Below are 15846 nucleotides of genomic sequence, written 5' to 3' on the forward strand. Positions count from 1 at the left end.
GATGCTGATGACGGTTAAACAAGAGATAACAGTCTTTGTGAAAAGGGTCTATAATTACTGTCTTACCCAATGAAACCAACTTAGCTTCAGTTTATTCCCTGTTTTATCAAGGGTCATCACAGCGGAATTAACCAACAACTGGCATATTGTTTTACAGGCGGATGCTCTTCCAGCCACAACCCATAGCTAAGAGTACAATCCTCAGTGCTGGAAAACACTCACACAATCTTCAGTTCACACACTACAGCCAATTTAGTTTACAATTTTACCTATACTGCATGCCTTTTACTTTGGCGAAACTGGAGCACCTGGGGGAAACCCACACAGACACAAGGAGAACATGCAAACTCCCTAAAAAAGATCTTCTTTTCCAGCTAGGACTCAAACTAGCAACCTTCTTGCTATGAAGTGATTATTTAATCCATATGAATAAATTCATAAATTAATAATAAAGGGAATAACATATTCCATAACATGGAGATGTTAATTAAAGTTAATTTACCCTGACTGAGAAGTTGATTCTGAATCAGGGTAATGTGTAATAATGGCATTCACTCATTCATTCATTCGTTTTCTGCTTAGTCCCTTTATTAATCAGGGGTCGCCACAGCCGAATGAACTGCCTACTTATCCAGCCGATGCCTTTCCAGCCGCAACCCATCTCTGGGTAACATCCCCACACACTCATTCACACACATACACTATGGATAATTTAGCCTAATCAATTCACCTGTACCACATGTTTTTGGACTGTGGGAAAAACCGGAGCACCCGGAGGAAACCCAGGAGAACGCAGGGAGAACATGCAAACTCCACACAGAAACATCAACTGACCCAGCCGAGGCTTGAACCAGCGACCTTCTTGCTGTAAGGCGACAGCACTACCTACTGCAACACTGCGTTGCCCTGTACAAATGGCAACCTAACAATTGATATTACTCTCCTTAGAGGTGTAAAAATATACAATAAAGCATTTTAATGCATCGGCCAAAACGAAAGAATTTAAATAAGTTCAATGAAATTAGTTAACTAATTATGCCACAATATTCCTGATTATTCAAATATTCAATTATTCCTGAAAGTTTATTAATTTGTTGATTTTCTTTTCAGCTTAGTCCCTTTATTAATCAGGGGTCGGCTAATACTGGGAAACACCCATACACTCCCGCATTCACACACATACACTATGGTCAATCTAGCTCATTCAATTCACCTATTGGACTGTGGGAGAAACCGGAGCACCTGGAGGAAAACCACGCAAACACGAGGAGATCACGCAAACTCCACAGCTGAGACTCGAACCAGCGACCTTTATGCTGTGAGACGACCATGCTACCTACTGCACCACCGTGACGCCACCCTGAAAGTTTATTGTTCTGAAAATCTGACTGTATTGCAGCAGATTTCTGGTTGCCAGCATTCTCTGTTACAGCCTGTTTAAGAAGAATAAATGTTACATTTTTCAGTTATTTTAAGGGATTTTACAGTGTACAGCTTTTGTTGTACTTGAAATAATATAATGTGTGATATTAAGGACCACAATACAATAATGTGTTTAAAAGGCATCATATAAACAGGCTTCAGTGTGATAAAGAATAATTATTTCATTTTAGGTAAGGAAAATGTCCAGTGAGCAATCAGCAAAGAGCCGACCTCTGAGTCATCCTTACAGCAGATGCTGAGGACTACAGGTGAGCTGCAGAACATCAGTGAAACAACAATATACGGCCAACTATAAATCTAGCCTCTGTGTGTGTGTGTGTGTGTGTGTGTGTGTGTGTGTGTGTGTGTGTGTGTGTGTGTGTGTGTATGTGTGTGTGTGTCTGCATAGAGATCGTAAGGGCAGAGAAATTGGCAAGTATAAATACACATAAGGCAACAAGGGTGTGTATTTGTGTGCACAATGCTCTCGTATGTGTGTGCATGTTATTATAAGCTTAGTGTAGTGTGTTTGTAGGTGTGCATAGAGTGCATTTGTGTAGATGTCTATATGCATATCCAGAGTGAGTGCAGTGGTGTTTGTGTGTGTGTGTGTGTGTGTGTGTGTGTGTGTAGGTGTGTTCATGCTGAATTGCACTCATATACACACACACGCATACGCGCATATAAACACATTGTGTCCCCACAGGAGAAGGGAAATCGTGGGAGGTCAAGATGCTGATAAAGCGGAGATAAATCACTTTGGTTTGACGAGCGAAAATCAAATTCCATACTCAAATAAGAAGTGAGAAACCATACTCCCTCACATTTTACCCATCGCTCCAGTTTTCGCACTTTTAACTATAAACCACCTGATCATGTTGTTTTTAAAGCTGGTTTAGCTTCACTAGGAGAGAGATTAGTGCACTTAGAACTGTGACCCTTGAGGCTAAGACAGGTGAGAAGGCAGTATTTGCTCAGGGTGAATGATGATTACATTTAGAGTGCATTCTCAACTTTGCTTGCAGCAACCTGCTAAAAGGAATTAGTACTAGCCAAATGCAAGTGGAGGGATCCAATATCACCCTAAAAGGGGTTAATTTTAATACAATGACCTGCTGACTGGACATTATCCAGTTTAGTACACAGCTGCTTACCAAATTCATAAATAAATAAATGTTAAATATTGATTTGGCTTTAAATTATTAATAAAGTGAAGAAAAAATATGTGAGAAGAGACTGCTGGGGAGATATGAAACTGACACTATCATACTAAAAAGTGTACCTGATTACAAGTCAAAATCACAAAGAAGAGTTAAGTCAAGATATATAATTTCATTCAGATATATTGTAAAATAGATAAATGCCTACAAGCTGCAGACAAACATCATAAACAAATGTAGTTCCCTCACCTCACAACAAATTATTTCAATTAAATGGTGTTCAAGGCAGAAAAGGCAATAAATTTAAATATAAGGCAAAAAGAAAAGAAAAAGCTTTAAAGCAATGCTAAACTAGCAGCTTGTGAGAAATGTGTCATACAAACACATCATTCAACACTGATGAAAAGTTAGTCTGCATTTTGCAAATGTTTTAATTACATGGTGTTAAATGCATTTTTTTGGGGAAAAATACTGCCTATGCATGTGTACGAAAGATGATAGGTGTTAACGGTGTTCCGTAGATGATTAAAATAATATTCTGTAAAGAGCGCATAACTTCAGTTCACCAACAAAATGGACATTACTTTAAGTCTTATTAAAAAACAATGTCAGAATATACTAACACTGTGTTTACCTTGAAGTTAATCTTACGTTTAACAACTTTATCTGAAAGTTTAAAATGAAATAACTTTACAATCATTTTATTTTTTTAAATCATGTTTATTTTATTACACCATGATCATTTAAAATATTAAAACATTAAATTAATGCAAATTAACGTTAACTTGACGGACCTTTAATGAATATAAACATCATCACTGCACAAAGATTATACAAACAGTGTTTGCAGCCCATCTCTCAGGCTTTTTCTGGCAGGAAGTTGCACTGTGCTGTCATCACCCACAACTGACGTTTAAATATTGTGAAAATAATTTCAAAGCATTAACTAAACAAAGGATCATTTATTCAACAATTTGTGATGACATAATTTTCATTTCTTAATGACTGTAATACTGTGTGATGCAGAAATTAAATGCAAATGCATATTGTCGTTGCCCCTTTAGCTTGTCCACTGTTTATTTTTAAGCGTATTAGCAAGACGTACCAAACTTGCTGAATTTTCTCTGAAACATATGGTAGGAGGATCTCTGTTGTGCTTGCGGGTGAAAAAGTGAGAAATAAAGATTACACAGATATATAGATTGTCTGCGACCTGTAAGTATTTATTCAGAGATTGTCGTTAAAAGGTAATCTTAACGGAACCTCATTGTGTATGGAACATCGTTAGTCTACGAAAGCCATATGACAAACAAAACTTCAAAGAGAAAAGGGGAAAAAGTTGCAAAAATCTCATCTAATACAGCAATGGAACCCCTATGCTAGAAAGATTCTTACCTGGACCTTTCTCCAGAAAAATGACCTTTGACTCGGGGAAGAAGTTGGAGCCAGTGATGAGCATTTCCTCTCTTCCACTCACTGGGCAGCTGCTGATACTGGCCTTCTCCACTTGAGGTAACTCCTGTGCTGAGCGCTGAGCTATTTATTCACAAATACAAGTGATATTTAAATCAAACTTTCAGATGACAGTGCATATTTTTAACTGTATTTGTTCTTATTCCATGTGTCGTGTATAAGACCTACAGCACTCCACTGGAACTGATGAGGACTGCAGTGAGACCACTTTTCCATTGGGTTGTGGGATGTGAACCCGGAACACCACGCGCACCCGAGTGTTTTTCCGTCCAATATCAGTCTCTCCTTTCCTCAGCTCGATGTCAGAGTTCCTCAACTTCAGGATTCCAGCACAATCAATACTGACAAACACAGCAGAAACATCAGGAAGGAGAAACATTAGGAAGGAGTATTCTTAACATTTCCAAAATCCTCTCCTCAAGTCCATCCAAGTTACTTTTTAGATTTCTTTTTTTTTCTTGGAGTTAATCCAAATGATCATTAACAAATAAAGATGTGTATTTGTATTTGAGCTGTGCATTAAGCTGACCTTAATACACAAGGAACACATTAGTAAATCCATTCAATTAAATCATACTGTTATTTAGAAAGAATGCATTAAATTGCTACAGTAGCAATGACTGATTCTATTTCAGCTCTATTTCAACTTTTTTTTTAACATCAACAATAAGAAATGTTTCTTGGCCATCAAATTAGCATTTTAGAAACATTCCTTAAGACCCTCAAGACTGATTTAATAATGCTAAAAAACCGTTGTCATCACAGAAATAAATGAATACATTTTACTGACAATATGTTAAAATCTGAAATGTTTCACAAACATATAAAATAAGGTGATGTTCTAATGTCAATTAATGCTTTACTCCAAATGCAGTAATACATTTAAAGATAAGGCATAGTGAATATTATCATAGGTCATCTTGAAAATAGTTTTAGAGTTTGTGTGTTTCACTACATAATGAAGATACACACTCTTTTAGATACACATTACTAGTACCCGGTTGGATACACTTTAGCCTTCAGAACGGCCCTAATCGTTTGTGGCATAGATTCAACAGGGTACTGGAAATATTCCTTAGAGATTTTGGTCCATATTGACATGATAGAATCACACAGTTGCTGCAGATTTAATGAATGCATATCCATGGTGTAAAACTTCCAATTCCACCACATCCCAAAGGTGCTCGATTGGATTGATATCTGGTGACTGTGGAGGCCATTTGATTAAATTGATCTCATTGTTATGTTAAAAAAAACCAGTCTGAGATGATTCGTGCTTTATGACATGGCGCATTATCCGGCTGGAAATAACCATCAGAAGATGGGTACACTGTGGTCATAAAGGGATGGGCATGGCCAGCAACAATACTCAGGTAGGCTGTGGCATTGGCTCGATGCTCAATTGCTACTAATGGGCCCAAAGTCTGCCAAGAAAATATCCCCCACACAATTACACAACCACCACCATCAGCCTGAACCGTTGATATAAGGTAGGATGGATCCATGCTTTTATGTAATTGATGCCAAATTCCATCCAAATGTTGCAGCAGAAATCGAGACTCAGACCAGACAACGTTTTCCAATCTTCTATTATCTAATTTTAGTGAGCCTGTGTGAATTGTAGCCTCGGTTTCCTGTTCTTAGCTGACAGGAGTGGCACCCGGTGTTGTCTTTTGCTCCTGTAGCCCATCCACCTCAAGATTGGACATGTTGTGCATTCAGAGAGGCTCTTCTGCATACCTTGGTTGTAGCGTGTGGTTATTTGAGTTACTGTTGCCTTTCTATCAGCTGGAACCAGTCTGGCGTCCTCTGACCTCTGGCATCAACAAGGGATTTGCGCCCACAGAACTGGATGTTTATACCAGTTCCAATATATACACTGGATATTTTCTCTTTTTCTGACTATTCTCTGTAAACCCTAGAGGGGGTTGTGCGTGAAAATCCCAGCAGATCAGCAGTTTCTGTAATAATTAGACCAGCCCATCTGGCACCAATGACCATGATAGGTTCATAGTCACCTAAATCACCTTTCTTCCCCATTTTGATGCTCCGTTTGAACTGCAGCAGATCTTAACCTTGTCTACTTGCCTAAACGCCTTGAGTTGCTTTCATGTGACTGGATGATTAGAAATTTGCGTTAACGAGCAGTTGGACAGGTGTATCTAATAAAGTGGCCGGTGAATGTATAGCTAAAATCACAAAAGGCATTGAGGAAAGCAGCCAATAATCCGCACAAGGACTGTAATGTTATCATTATGCAATACATAATTTATTTCTAATAATGCAAAACGTATTCTGTGACCATAAGGTAGGGATAAGTAAGTTTGTGAATAATTTAGATCAAGCTATTTTTAAAGCCAGAATAAAAATAAAAGACGTCAAATGGAAAGTCCCCATCATGTTAGAAAAACAAATGTGAATGTGTGTCTGTGTGAAAGAATCAAGACTGACGTAGAAGTGAAAAGCTGTTGGCAGGTACCTGGCAGACATATTGTTTTCAGGAAGGAGAGGAATCTCGAGAACCTTCGTGCTGGTGATGATAATTTCCTGGCTTGCCGTAGCCACGGTTTTTCCTGTGATGCGGTGGACCTGGTAGAAAGCATGTGGCCTTAAATAACGGTCATCCGCTGTCCCGATGAACATCTGCAAGTTCACTGGCTTCTCGTTGTAGCCAAGAAGCTGTTAAAAAAAGCGGAGAGATGATTCATGATTCGTTTTTATGTCTGGGAAGATAACTAAAAGGTTAATTGTTGCTGAGCATGTTTTTAACTATGATATAATCAACTGCTATGATCAGCAAAAAAGGGAATAATTCAAAACAGAATACATTCCTTTTTAAATTAGACAGAAAGCCAAAAGTGTACAACTGCAGCAATGAACCACAAAACGAAAGTTACAAATTACCCATTTGTTTCATTTTATTCTACGACTACACAAACACCTACCATAGGATTTACCTTGAAGTTTTATTACAGAGCTTATTATATTCAATAATCCAAAAGCCAATTAAATGTTTGATGTTTTTGTTTTGAGAACAGAGAGACAGAAAGAAAAAAAAAACAATGCTTTTCAAAATTGTCCTTGGACAAGAATAGGTGTTGTTGAATAGTTTTAGGACAACTTTGATCAAAGGTTTTATTCACTTCAAATTTTTGACTACTGTGTAGTCAAAGCTAGAGATCTTTAACTATCTCTGTTCATTCGGAAGCACTGAACATGCATCACGTCAAATTACCAAATTCTCCATTTAATTTTACTCTCATTTTACCAAGTGTGTTTCCATCTAAAAGACCCAGCATATGTGCAAGTACTTCCCAAATCTTCACCCACTGGCATAAATATTAGACCTTAGTCCATTTTTTCCAAAACAAATCTAAAACACAACTTCAGCCAGTAATTAAAACCCAGACAGGAACATAATAACACATTTTCAAGGCAGAAGTTGAGGGAAACAAAAACAGCAAATGAACTGAAGGAAAAACGAAATGAGCGGGTGGATAGGTGAGAAAAAAAAAAAACCTGAACGAAAATCTAGTTCTGCTGCTAAAATAGTATAAACAAGACTTTCAACAACTGAAAACGGAAATAAGGAAGTGAAAAACCCATTAAAACATGAATAATTAGATGCGATGCATCCCTCTGTAAGGTCACTAAAGTTCCTTTAAGAACAAAGTGTTTTCCTTCCCAGTGGCGCACAGCAGGGTGTCTGATGAAAACCTCAGTCAGACACCGGGAGCCAGTGGTGCTGTGCAATGCCTCGTCCAGGAGTCAGTACACATGTTTGACCTGCCAATACACTTCCCAGACAGGTGAGGAGTTCACAAACGAAGGGCAGCGTTTCTACTGACGTGCATGTGTGGGTGGGTGTTAAATAGTTTCAGCACACAGGCTCCTAACAATCTCTCTACTGTTGAAATGTTACGTTTGGCAAACACTGACCAATGAGAGAGAAACTGGGAATTAAAGTGAAAAAGAAGGAAGGAAGGAAGAAAAAGAGAGCGATTACCCACTCACAGGTAACGGAAGGTCCAAGCCAAGCACAGCAACACAATAATGAGAAAAACATGCATAAAGTGGCGGGTCTCGAGAACAGAGCCAGATATTTGAGCAAAGAGGAAAAAGAAATAGACGGTGGGGAACAAAGAATCAGGGAAGAAAGGAAGACTTGAATGGTGCTGGGATATGGTTCAGGTAGTTCCCGGGACGGCATGGTTTTATTACACTTGGAGGCACGTGTGACTAAGAAATGATTAAACCAAAAGGACATGCTTTGTTTAAAAATATTTACAGTAACAATGTTTCTATACAAAGTTTCCAAAACATGAATCATTCATTAATCTTGCTTTCTGGAAAACTTGAATCTGATTGGTCAGTTGTGCCATAAATAAGTACTTAAAATCTTCAGAGAAGCTAAGCATTAGGTGAGCTAATAAACACAAATCAATATTTTCTGGACAATCGATTATTTAGGCCATTTACTGTACATATCACAGACCTGCTGTTTTTTGTTTTATACAAACTTATCTGCTGGCATCTCTTTAATAGTTGAGAATTATTTTAAAATGAGTCTGCTTAGAGGACGTTAGTATCAGCAGGCCAATAATAGTGTTGATTTGTCTTGCCAGGATTGTTTTGTATACTGTAATATATTATAGACTAGCACATGTTAATACATTTTCATCCTAAATCAATGTCCCTATAATTGTTGATGTTCTAAAACGTAGTGTAATAAATTATGTGACTGCCAAACTATTTTAAATCTTCATCTACTTTGAATTTGCCACTATGTTACAGCTAATCTCTTGACAGAAATTTGATGTTTTTAAAATTTTGCATCCAATCATTACTTGTGTGTGAAGCAGCCTTGTAATAAGTGGAAAATGTACATTCATGCACAACCTAATCACCTTCGGTTATGACAACAGCTGAGGACATACGTTTTGCATAAAACATATTTATAAGAGCATTAACTCAGGTTAGTTATCCATAAATTGCTTAGAAATTGGTTGTCCATAATGAACATACTAATGTAAACCATCTGACTCTTATAGTAAAGTTACTATATTTCTGAATAGAATCTACATTTCTAAATTAGAAAATTTCATAAGTAAAAGAAATTTAAAAACAGCTAAAAGGAACCTATTATGCAAAATTCACTTTTATAAAGGGTTTAAACACAGTTGTGCAGTAAACGTGTGTGAATATATCCAGCCTCTAATGGTAAAACTTTATGAATTCATATTTATTATAATCACACTTTATAAGAACAGCTTGTAGAAATACTCTGACTGAGATTCTCCCTTTGTACATGTTATCAGAAGGGGAAAGCCCCACTCATTAGTGACAATGTCTCCCTCATTAGGATAAACAGCCCTGAGTGAGAAGCAGCCGTCCACTATTAATGCTAAAGAAAACGCCAGCAAGTAAGGGCGTACTCACACTATGTACAGTTGTGTTGAACAGGGCGAAAGCACGCTTATCCCCCTCCCGTCTCCCCTGACGGCCCGCACTCACATTACAATCGGGCCTGTGCACGTTTACAGAGCACTGCGCACCAGAACAGCCCGACACAGAAACAGTTTCTTCCCTCAGGCAATCCATCACATGAACACTTGATAATAATAATTGTGGAACAAACATCACTACTTGCCATACACTTTTATACACATATACACTTTTTTAACAACACAATTTACATGCCAATTTGTACATAACAGCTGCACATATAACATTGTATATAGTAATATAATCCATACACTTGTCTATTTTGCATTCACTTCTTACTGCTTTTTTATATATTTATTATCTATTTATTGTCCTGTCTCTGTAATTCTGTTGCACTGTAGAAGCTGTCACAAAAACAAATTCCTCGTATGTGCAAACATACCTGGCAATAAAACTCTTTCTGATTCTGATTACGTCATTGATGCTGTGCTGTTCAGTAAGAAGCGCTCTCGCTCAGCACAGTGGACATTTCTTTAGTTATATCATTTATGTCGTTTGATTTGCAGTGACACGCAGTCAAATATTTTGCCGAGCAGATGCAGCAACTTTTGACACTCATAAACAAAAATAAAGTACTCATGCTGCAGGAATTAGGTGGTTTGCTGAAGGTACTGTGGAAATATAAATTTATATCATCTAATTCCAAATGAACAATAATCTACGTATAACTGAAAAGTTATATTCTCTGTTTTTTAATTATATTATTTCATTGACATGCCAGCTAGGAGGGTCATTTAACCTTTGCCTTGCTGACTACAGGCTAAGCCAAAGTGATGCAATTATCAGTTTCACAGCATGGGGTGTCTATTGTTTTCTCTTTTCGATCAAATGGTCAGGCGGTTTCTGTCTCCAGAACATGATGGGATCAAGGCCTGAAAGAGCAGTTTACCCTGCCGACCACAACTCTTAATTTGCATGCTTTGTTTAGCCATATCCCCTCCTCCTAAGAACACAATATAGCCATGAAATCTTTTTCTCAAATCAGACTTGTGTGAGACTTGTGAGAGACTTGTGAAAGAACTTGCAGACTGCGGACCTCTAGTAGGCTCTTGCAGACACATGGACATCTAAAAGACGCTGTTTGACTGCAGATTAACCAACACGTCTCAATAAAGGAATTCTGCTTGTTTCGAGTCTCCTGGACTGGGTTCTTCTCCTCTTCTTTTTCACTCATTTATTTTTTTACAACAGTGCGCAGCTGTCATGCAGTGAGGGGTTTGAGTCTTTAATAAACTGCGACAGTTTGCGCTCACTGAACAGTAAGAATGATTAATTAATCCATATGAAATGGTCCCTTAGTCATTTCTCGTTTTCATTTTCGGGCTTTGGCATATTTTGCACTCACACACAAGCGTACCACGCCAAAGCCCAAGTAAACCGTGCTCAGGCACACCTCTTCCAACCGGGCCAGTTGAACCGTGCGCTTGATTCAGCGCACTCACACTTCTCAAACAATCCGGGAAATGGGCCTGAGAACGGTTCAGATAGCAAAGTGTGAGTAGGCCTTAAGAGACATCATACATTTGAGGGTTAGTCGTGTTTTAAATCTGCTGCTGTGCTGATACATAAGCACTTGTAGCTCCGCCCTCAATAAGAAAAAACACAATCTCATTTGAATTTAAAGTGACATGACTTGGATCAAAGCCTAAACGGGCAGTTTCTAACTGACAGAGTTCTAAAAAAAGTATATGTGTGGTATTTTGTGCTGAATCTTTACATACACACTGGAACATCAGACACTAGATTAAATAGGGCACTATGATCCACTCTTCATGAAAGCTTTGCCTTTAATTTTTCTTCCTCCAGAGCTTGTGTTTCTGCTGTAAACCTGTTGAGGTGAACAGTCCTCAGCAGACAGCAAAGGGGTCAGGACTGAATATACTGTAGTTTTTGTCAGAACAGTGGGGCACTGGGGGATTCAGGAGCAGAGGGTATGTTTATTCGTAAAGACCTGGAATGGGTGAAGAGCTCAAATGAAATGAACCATTATCCTGCCAACACCACCAGCTTGTAAGAGTTATTTAAATGGTGAGATTCTATATCCATCCGGTAATGGCTCCAAACCTTACTGGACAATTCAACTTCATCGTGCGTGTGTGCAAGAAAAACAAAACAATCATGTGCTGTGTGTGTGTTTGTGTGAAATGGGCTGTCAGGTTCAAACAAAAACAAGTTTACACTTTCTCAACTTACACTGCTCTTCAAAAGTTTGGGTCTGTATTGTTTTTAAGCGTTTAAGAAGTTTTTATTGCTCACATGCAGTTTTTTTTGTCAATCCAATCACAAGTGAAATAAGATTAAAACTGGCATAAACATGAAATATAATTACAATTTTAATCTTATTATTATTTCCATCATTTTACTCACCCCAAATATTAAAATCATATATGGTTTTGCACTTTTAAATAAGTTGATTCACTGTAGATGTAAATACTACTTCATTCATTTATTTTATTTTCGGCTTAGTCCCTTTATTAATCTGGGGTTGCCACAGCGGAATGAACCGCCAACTTATCCAGCATATGTTTTATGCAGCGGATGCCCTTCCAGCTGCAACCCATCTCTGGGAAATAAATACTACTTCTTCATCCAAATTGAAGCAAATCAGTCAATATAATTAAACCTTTCCTCTATTGTTTTACTAACGTTATGATTTAAAAAGCCAATATTATGGTCTTTAGTTACTTGAGAGTGGAAATATGCTGCTCTAACTGCATTGCTTTATTGCATTCCTGCATTGGGCTCTCACATACTCTTTGGCTGCTACTTCATAGCCGTGTTGGGCACTTCTATCTGTCTCGTGCAGAACACAGTCGACCTATCAAAACAGACTGGGTCATCGGTCCAATCAGCGCAAATTAGCTTTGCGCTAAGAAAGGGTTTGGGAACATATGAATCGCTGAATGAATCATATTGGAGTCGTAGGGATAATTAGGTAAAATAAATGCATATTATAAAATGAATGAATGATTCCCCTTGCATGCATATCTGCCTGTTGTGGGAGACCCCCAAAGCTAAATTATGACAATTTATAATGCAAAATAGGGGCTCTTTAAATCAACATAAAGCCACATGCACAATTTTATTTCTAAATGATGATGTATTCCCAAGAAAAACAAAGTATTCAATATACTACATTGGACGCTCTATAACAAAATGAAGCCAGTGATTATGTTTTGATGACTTATCAAAACATTTTGCTTTTAAATAAAGTGCACTGATAAATCATGCAAAATATGACCTGGAACATGTATGATTAAACTGTGACAGTTTTGATTTCACATCATTAACTTTAAGGTTCCCAGATTGATTCTTTTGATATGGAATGCAGTAAAACAGAAGTATCCCAAAGCCCTAATGGTCTGTATGGTGCAGTAGAATGTAAAATCACTTTACAAGATGATACATCAGGCCATGTACATTTATGACTTTTGGAAATTCCATGAACATGCTGCAGCCTCAGCTAAGTTTCACAGCACTGCCACGGCTTCAGTTTCAAGACATTTAGAGCAGATACAAGGCGCCACATCTTTGTGGAGTTACAGAAGGCCAGCGGATCAGTGTCTGTTTCTGAATTGAGCACAACCTCTACACTCTTTCTTCCTAATTCTGGAATTGTCATTTAGGAGATTTTCCCTTCATTAGGCCAGAATAATAGTAGCTGACCTTCTTTTTCAGTTTCGTCTGTGCTGTGTTTAAATGTGTTTCTGGAGTGTTTCAATATAACAAAGTCTGTTTTTCTCACCATGGCTAAAACTAATTAAAGTGATTTTAAAAAAAAGTTTAAAATATATGTTTTTATTTAAATGTATATATTAAAATTGAATTAATTCAAAGTTGAATTTTCAGAATCAGTCATTTTCAGTATCACATGATCCTCAACTGTTCATTCTAATATGTTGATCTGGTACTCAGCTGTAGTATTTTGTTTTTGGTTATAGGATTCTTAGGATGTACTCACACTAGGCTATCCGAACCTTGCCCTGGAATGTTTGACCACCGCCATTTCCTTGTTTGTTATATAAATTCATCATGTTACACATATTAGGATTGCTGAAGGTTCAGCTGACGTGCAGTGAGTGGTTTGCGTCTTCAATAAACTATGACAGTTCATGTTCTTTGAAAAGTATGAACCAGACCCTTAACAGTGACATTGCATATTCGGGCTCATGTGCGCTTTGCACTCACACTACAAGTGTACTGCGACAAAGGTTAATTGACAAAACTCTGCGCTTTGGCACACCTCTTCCAACCGTGCCAGGGGTGGCGAACTGAACTGCATATCAAACGACTTAAAATAATACAAAATGATATAACTAAAGCAATCTCCACTGTACTGAGTGAGAGCGCTTCTCTTCAGTTAAACTGAACAGTAGGCATGGGCCAGTATACAATTCTGACAGCATGATAACCTTAGATAAAAATATCACGGTTTCACAGTATTGTGATTACTGCTCTTAAGGCCGGCTTACACTGTGCAACTTTTTATAATACTGAATGATTGTAGCATGTCAGACTGCACAAAAAAAACGGCTCCCATGTCACACTGTAAGATCTCAGCGGTCATTAATTGAGACTAAACGACAATAAAGAAGTGCCAAACACGAAAGAAAATGTCCCTGGAGTTTGACATCATCCACCTGTGAAACTTTCACTATCCTGCATTCTGAAATGATTTCTCACAGCAAACGTAAACAATCTGAAGTGCCAATTTTGCACGTGGCATGTCTCAATAATAAAACCAGGAAGAAAAAAAATGTTTTGACCTTTCCCCGTGGTCATTTAAATTGTTGCATGGATTGCGTCATCAGATTCTGAGCTCATATTGGTTCTTGGATTGATGCTCATCACAGCTGTTGTCACACTGCAGGAAAGTGTCTGAAATCTTCTGACACTGGCAGAACTTTATCGGAGGAAAAATCTGATCGCAACAGGTATTAAGCGGCTGTCTGTGAACATGTCAAACCAATGATCAAAGATCACATATTTAGCCTAGGATTTCAGGAATAATTTAGGATTTCCCAAATTTGTCTCAGATGACAAAAACGTGGATTAAATCTCAGTGTGAGCAGGGCTTAATATATGCTCTTTTTAAATGTCTAGGTAAAACTTTTTCTTTTTCAACTTTTTCCCCTTTTAAACACAATATACTTTATTATGAGAAACCTTTAAAATATTTTGCAGCAGGATAAATAATTCAAATGAATCATTGACTTCTGCTCTCTTCATTAGTTTCAAAGACACAGATTTATTTATTTTTTTTTACAATTTAAAACGGCATATTTGGATATCTTTTCTGCTGGAGATACTGTTGTCCTAAGAGACAAAACAAAAAAATCTTACATATACTGTAAGAACGGTATAGCAAAAAAGGTATAGCAAAAACCTTGACTTTTGCAAACCAAGGTGTACCTTGAAAGCGGTTATCATCCCATGCCTACTGAACAGTTGCATCAACGAAGATGCAAGCATGCTTAGGCTCAGAAGGCAAAAAATGTAATGTAAGTGCTGGTCGAACATGAGAGGGGACAATTATGCCAAGTGTAACTACACCTTTAGAGACAAAACCTTTGGGATCTACATGTGCTTAAAGAATCAAACTGGTTTTGAGCATTTATTTCTCCCTCTTCGAGGAAATGGAAATAATTAGTGTTTTGTAGACAACACTTAGTAGAGTGACTACACTCATGCTCATTCCCATTTCTTTTAATCCTAAAAAACAGCTTATTGAGTCACCGCATGCTGCGAGGAAAAAAAACCTGGAAGAAACAACAACAAACAAGCTTAAAAAGCAGGACTCTTGAATGAGTCGCAGAGGTGATGTGGCATTTCTCCAGACACAAGCAGCCACAGGAAACATCCTTTCATTCATCCTCTCATCACGTCGGCAAGCAGTCCTGAACAAATCCAGTGCGCTTGTGTGAAAATTCACAAGACGACTACCACTGCACTCCTGTAACCTCCCTTCCCTGACACTGGTTATATTAAACTGCTGACATTAAGAAGAGTCACATGTCCCATAGCTGGAATAAAGCTAGCAGGAGCAAAAATAGCCTCCCTGGGTTGCCTTTCATATCGAGGACTAAATAAAGACGTCTCATTCCAACTGCTTCTCATTGCAGTGCTGGGCTGAAAGAAACAGGGAATCGGGTGGTCTGAAAAGAGCATAACATACAACAAATCATGTGCGGCAGTGAGCATGTTTTGATGTCAAGTAGTACGTTTTCCACAGTCGGATTTAGGCTACATGTTTCATCGTGTCTAAACTACCTTCACACGCCCTATA

General features: G+C 37.9%; 1 protein-coding gene across 2 annotated transcripts in view; it reads right to left on the minus strand.

The window, feature by feature from the left end:
• The window catches only part of nfatc3a (nuclear factor of activated T cells 3a), a 103268-nt gene that overhangs the window by 37480 nt on the left and 49942 nt on the right, over window positions 1-15846 (minus strand). For both annotated transcript variants that reach the window (XM_685181.11, XM_068218457.2), the window contains exons 4-6: window positions 6535-6734; window positions 4224-4396; window positions 3978-4118 (exon numbers count right to left, since the gene is read on the minus strand). In XM_685181.11, coding sequence (XP_690273.4) covers window positions 3978-4118; window positions 4224-4396; window positions 6535-6734 — 514 coding nt within the window. The remainder of the gene's footprint in view (window positions 1-3977; window positions 4119-4223; window positions 4397-6534; window positions 6735-15846) is intronic.

Source organism: Danio rerio, chromosome 7 (assembly GCF_049306965.1).
Source record: "Danio rerio strain Tuebingen ecotype United States chromosome 7, GRCz12tu, whole genome shotgun sequence".
NCBI classification, from domain to species: domain Eukaryota; kingdom Metazoa; phylum Chordata; class Actinopteri; order Cypriniformes; family Danionidae; genus Danio; species Danio rerio.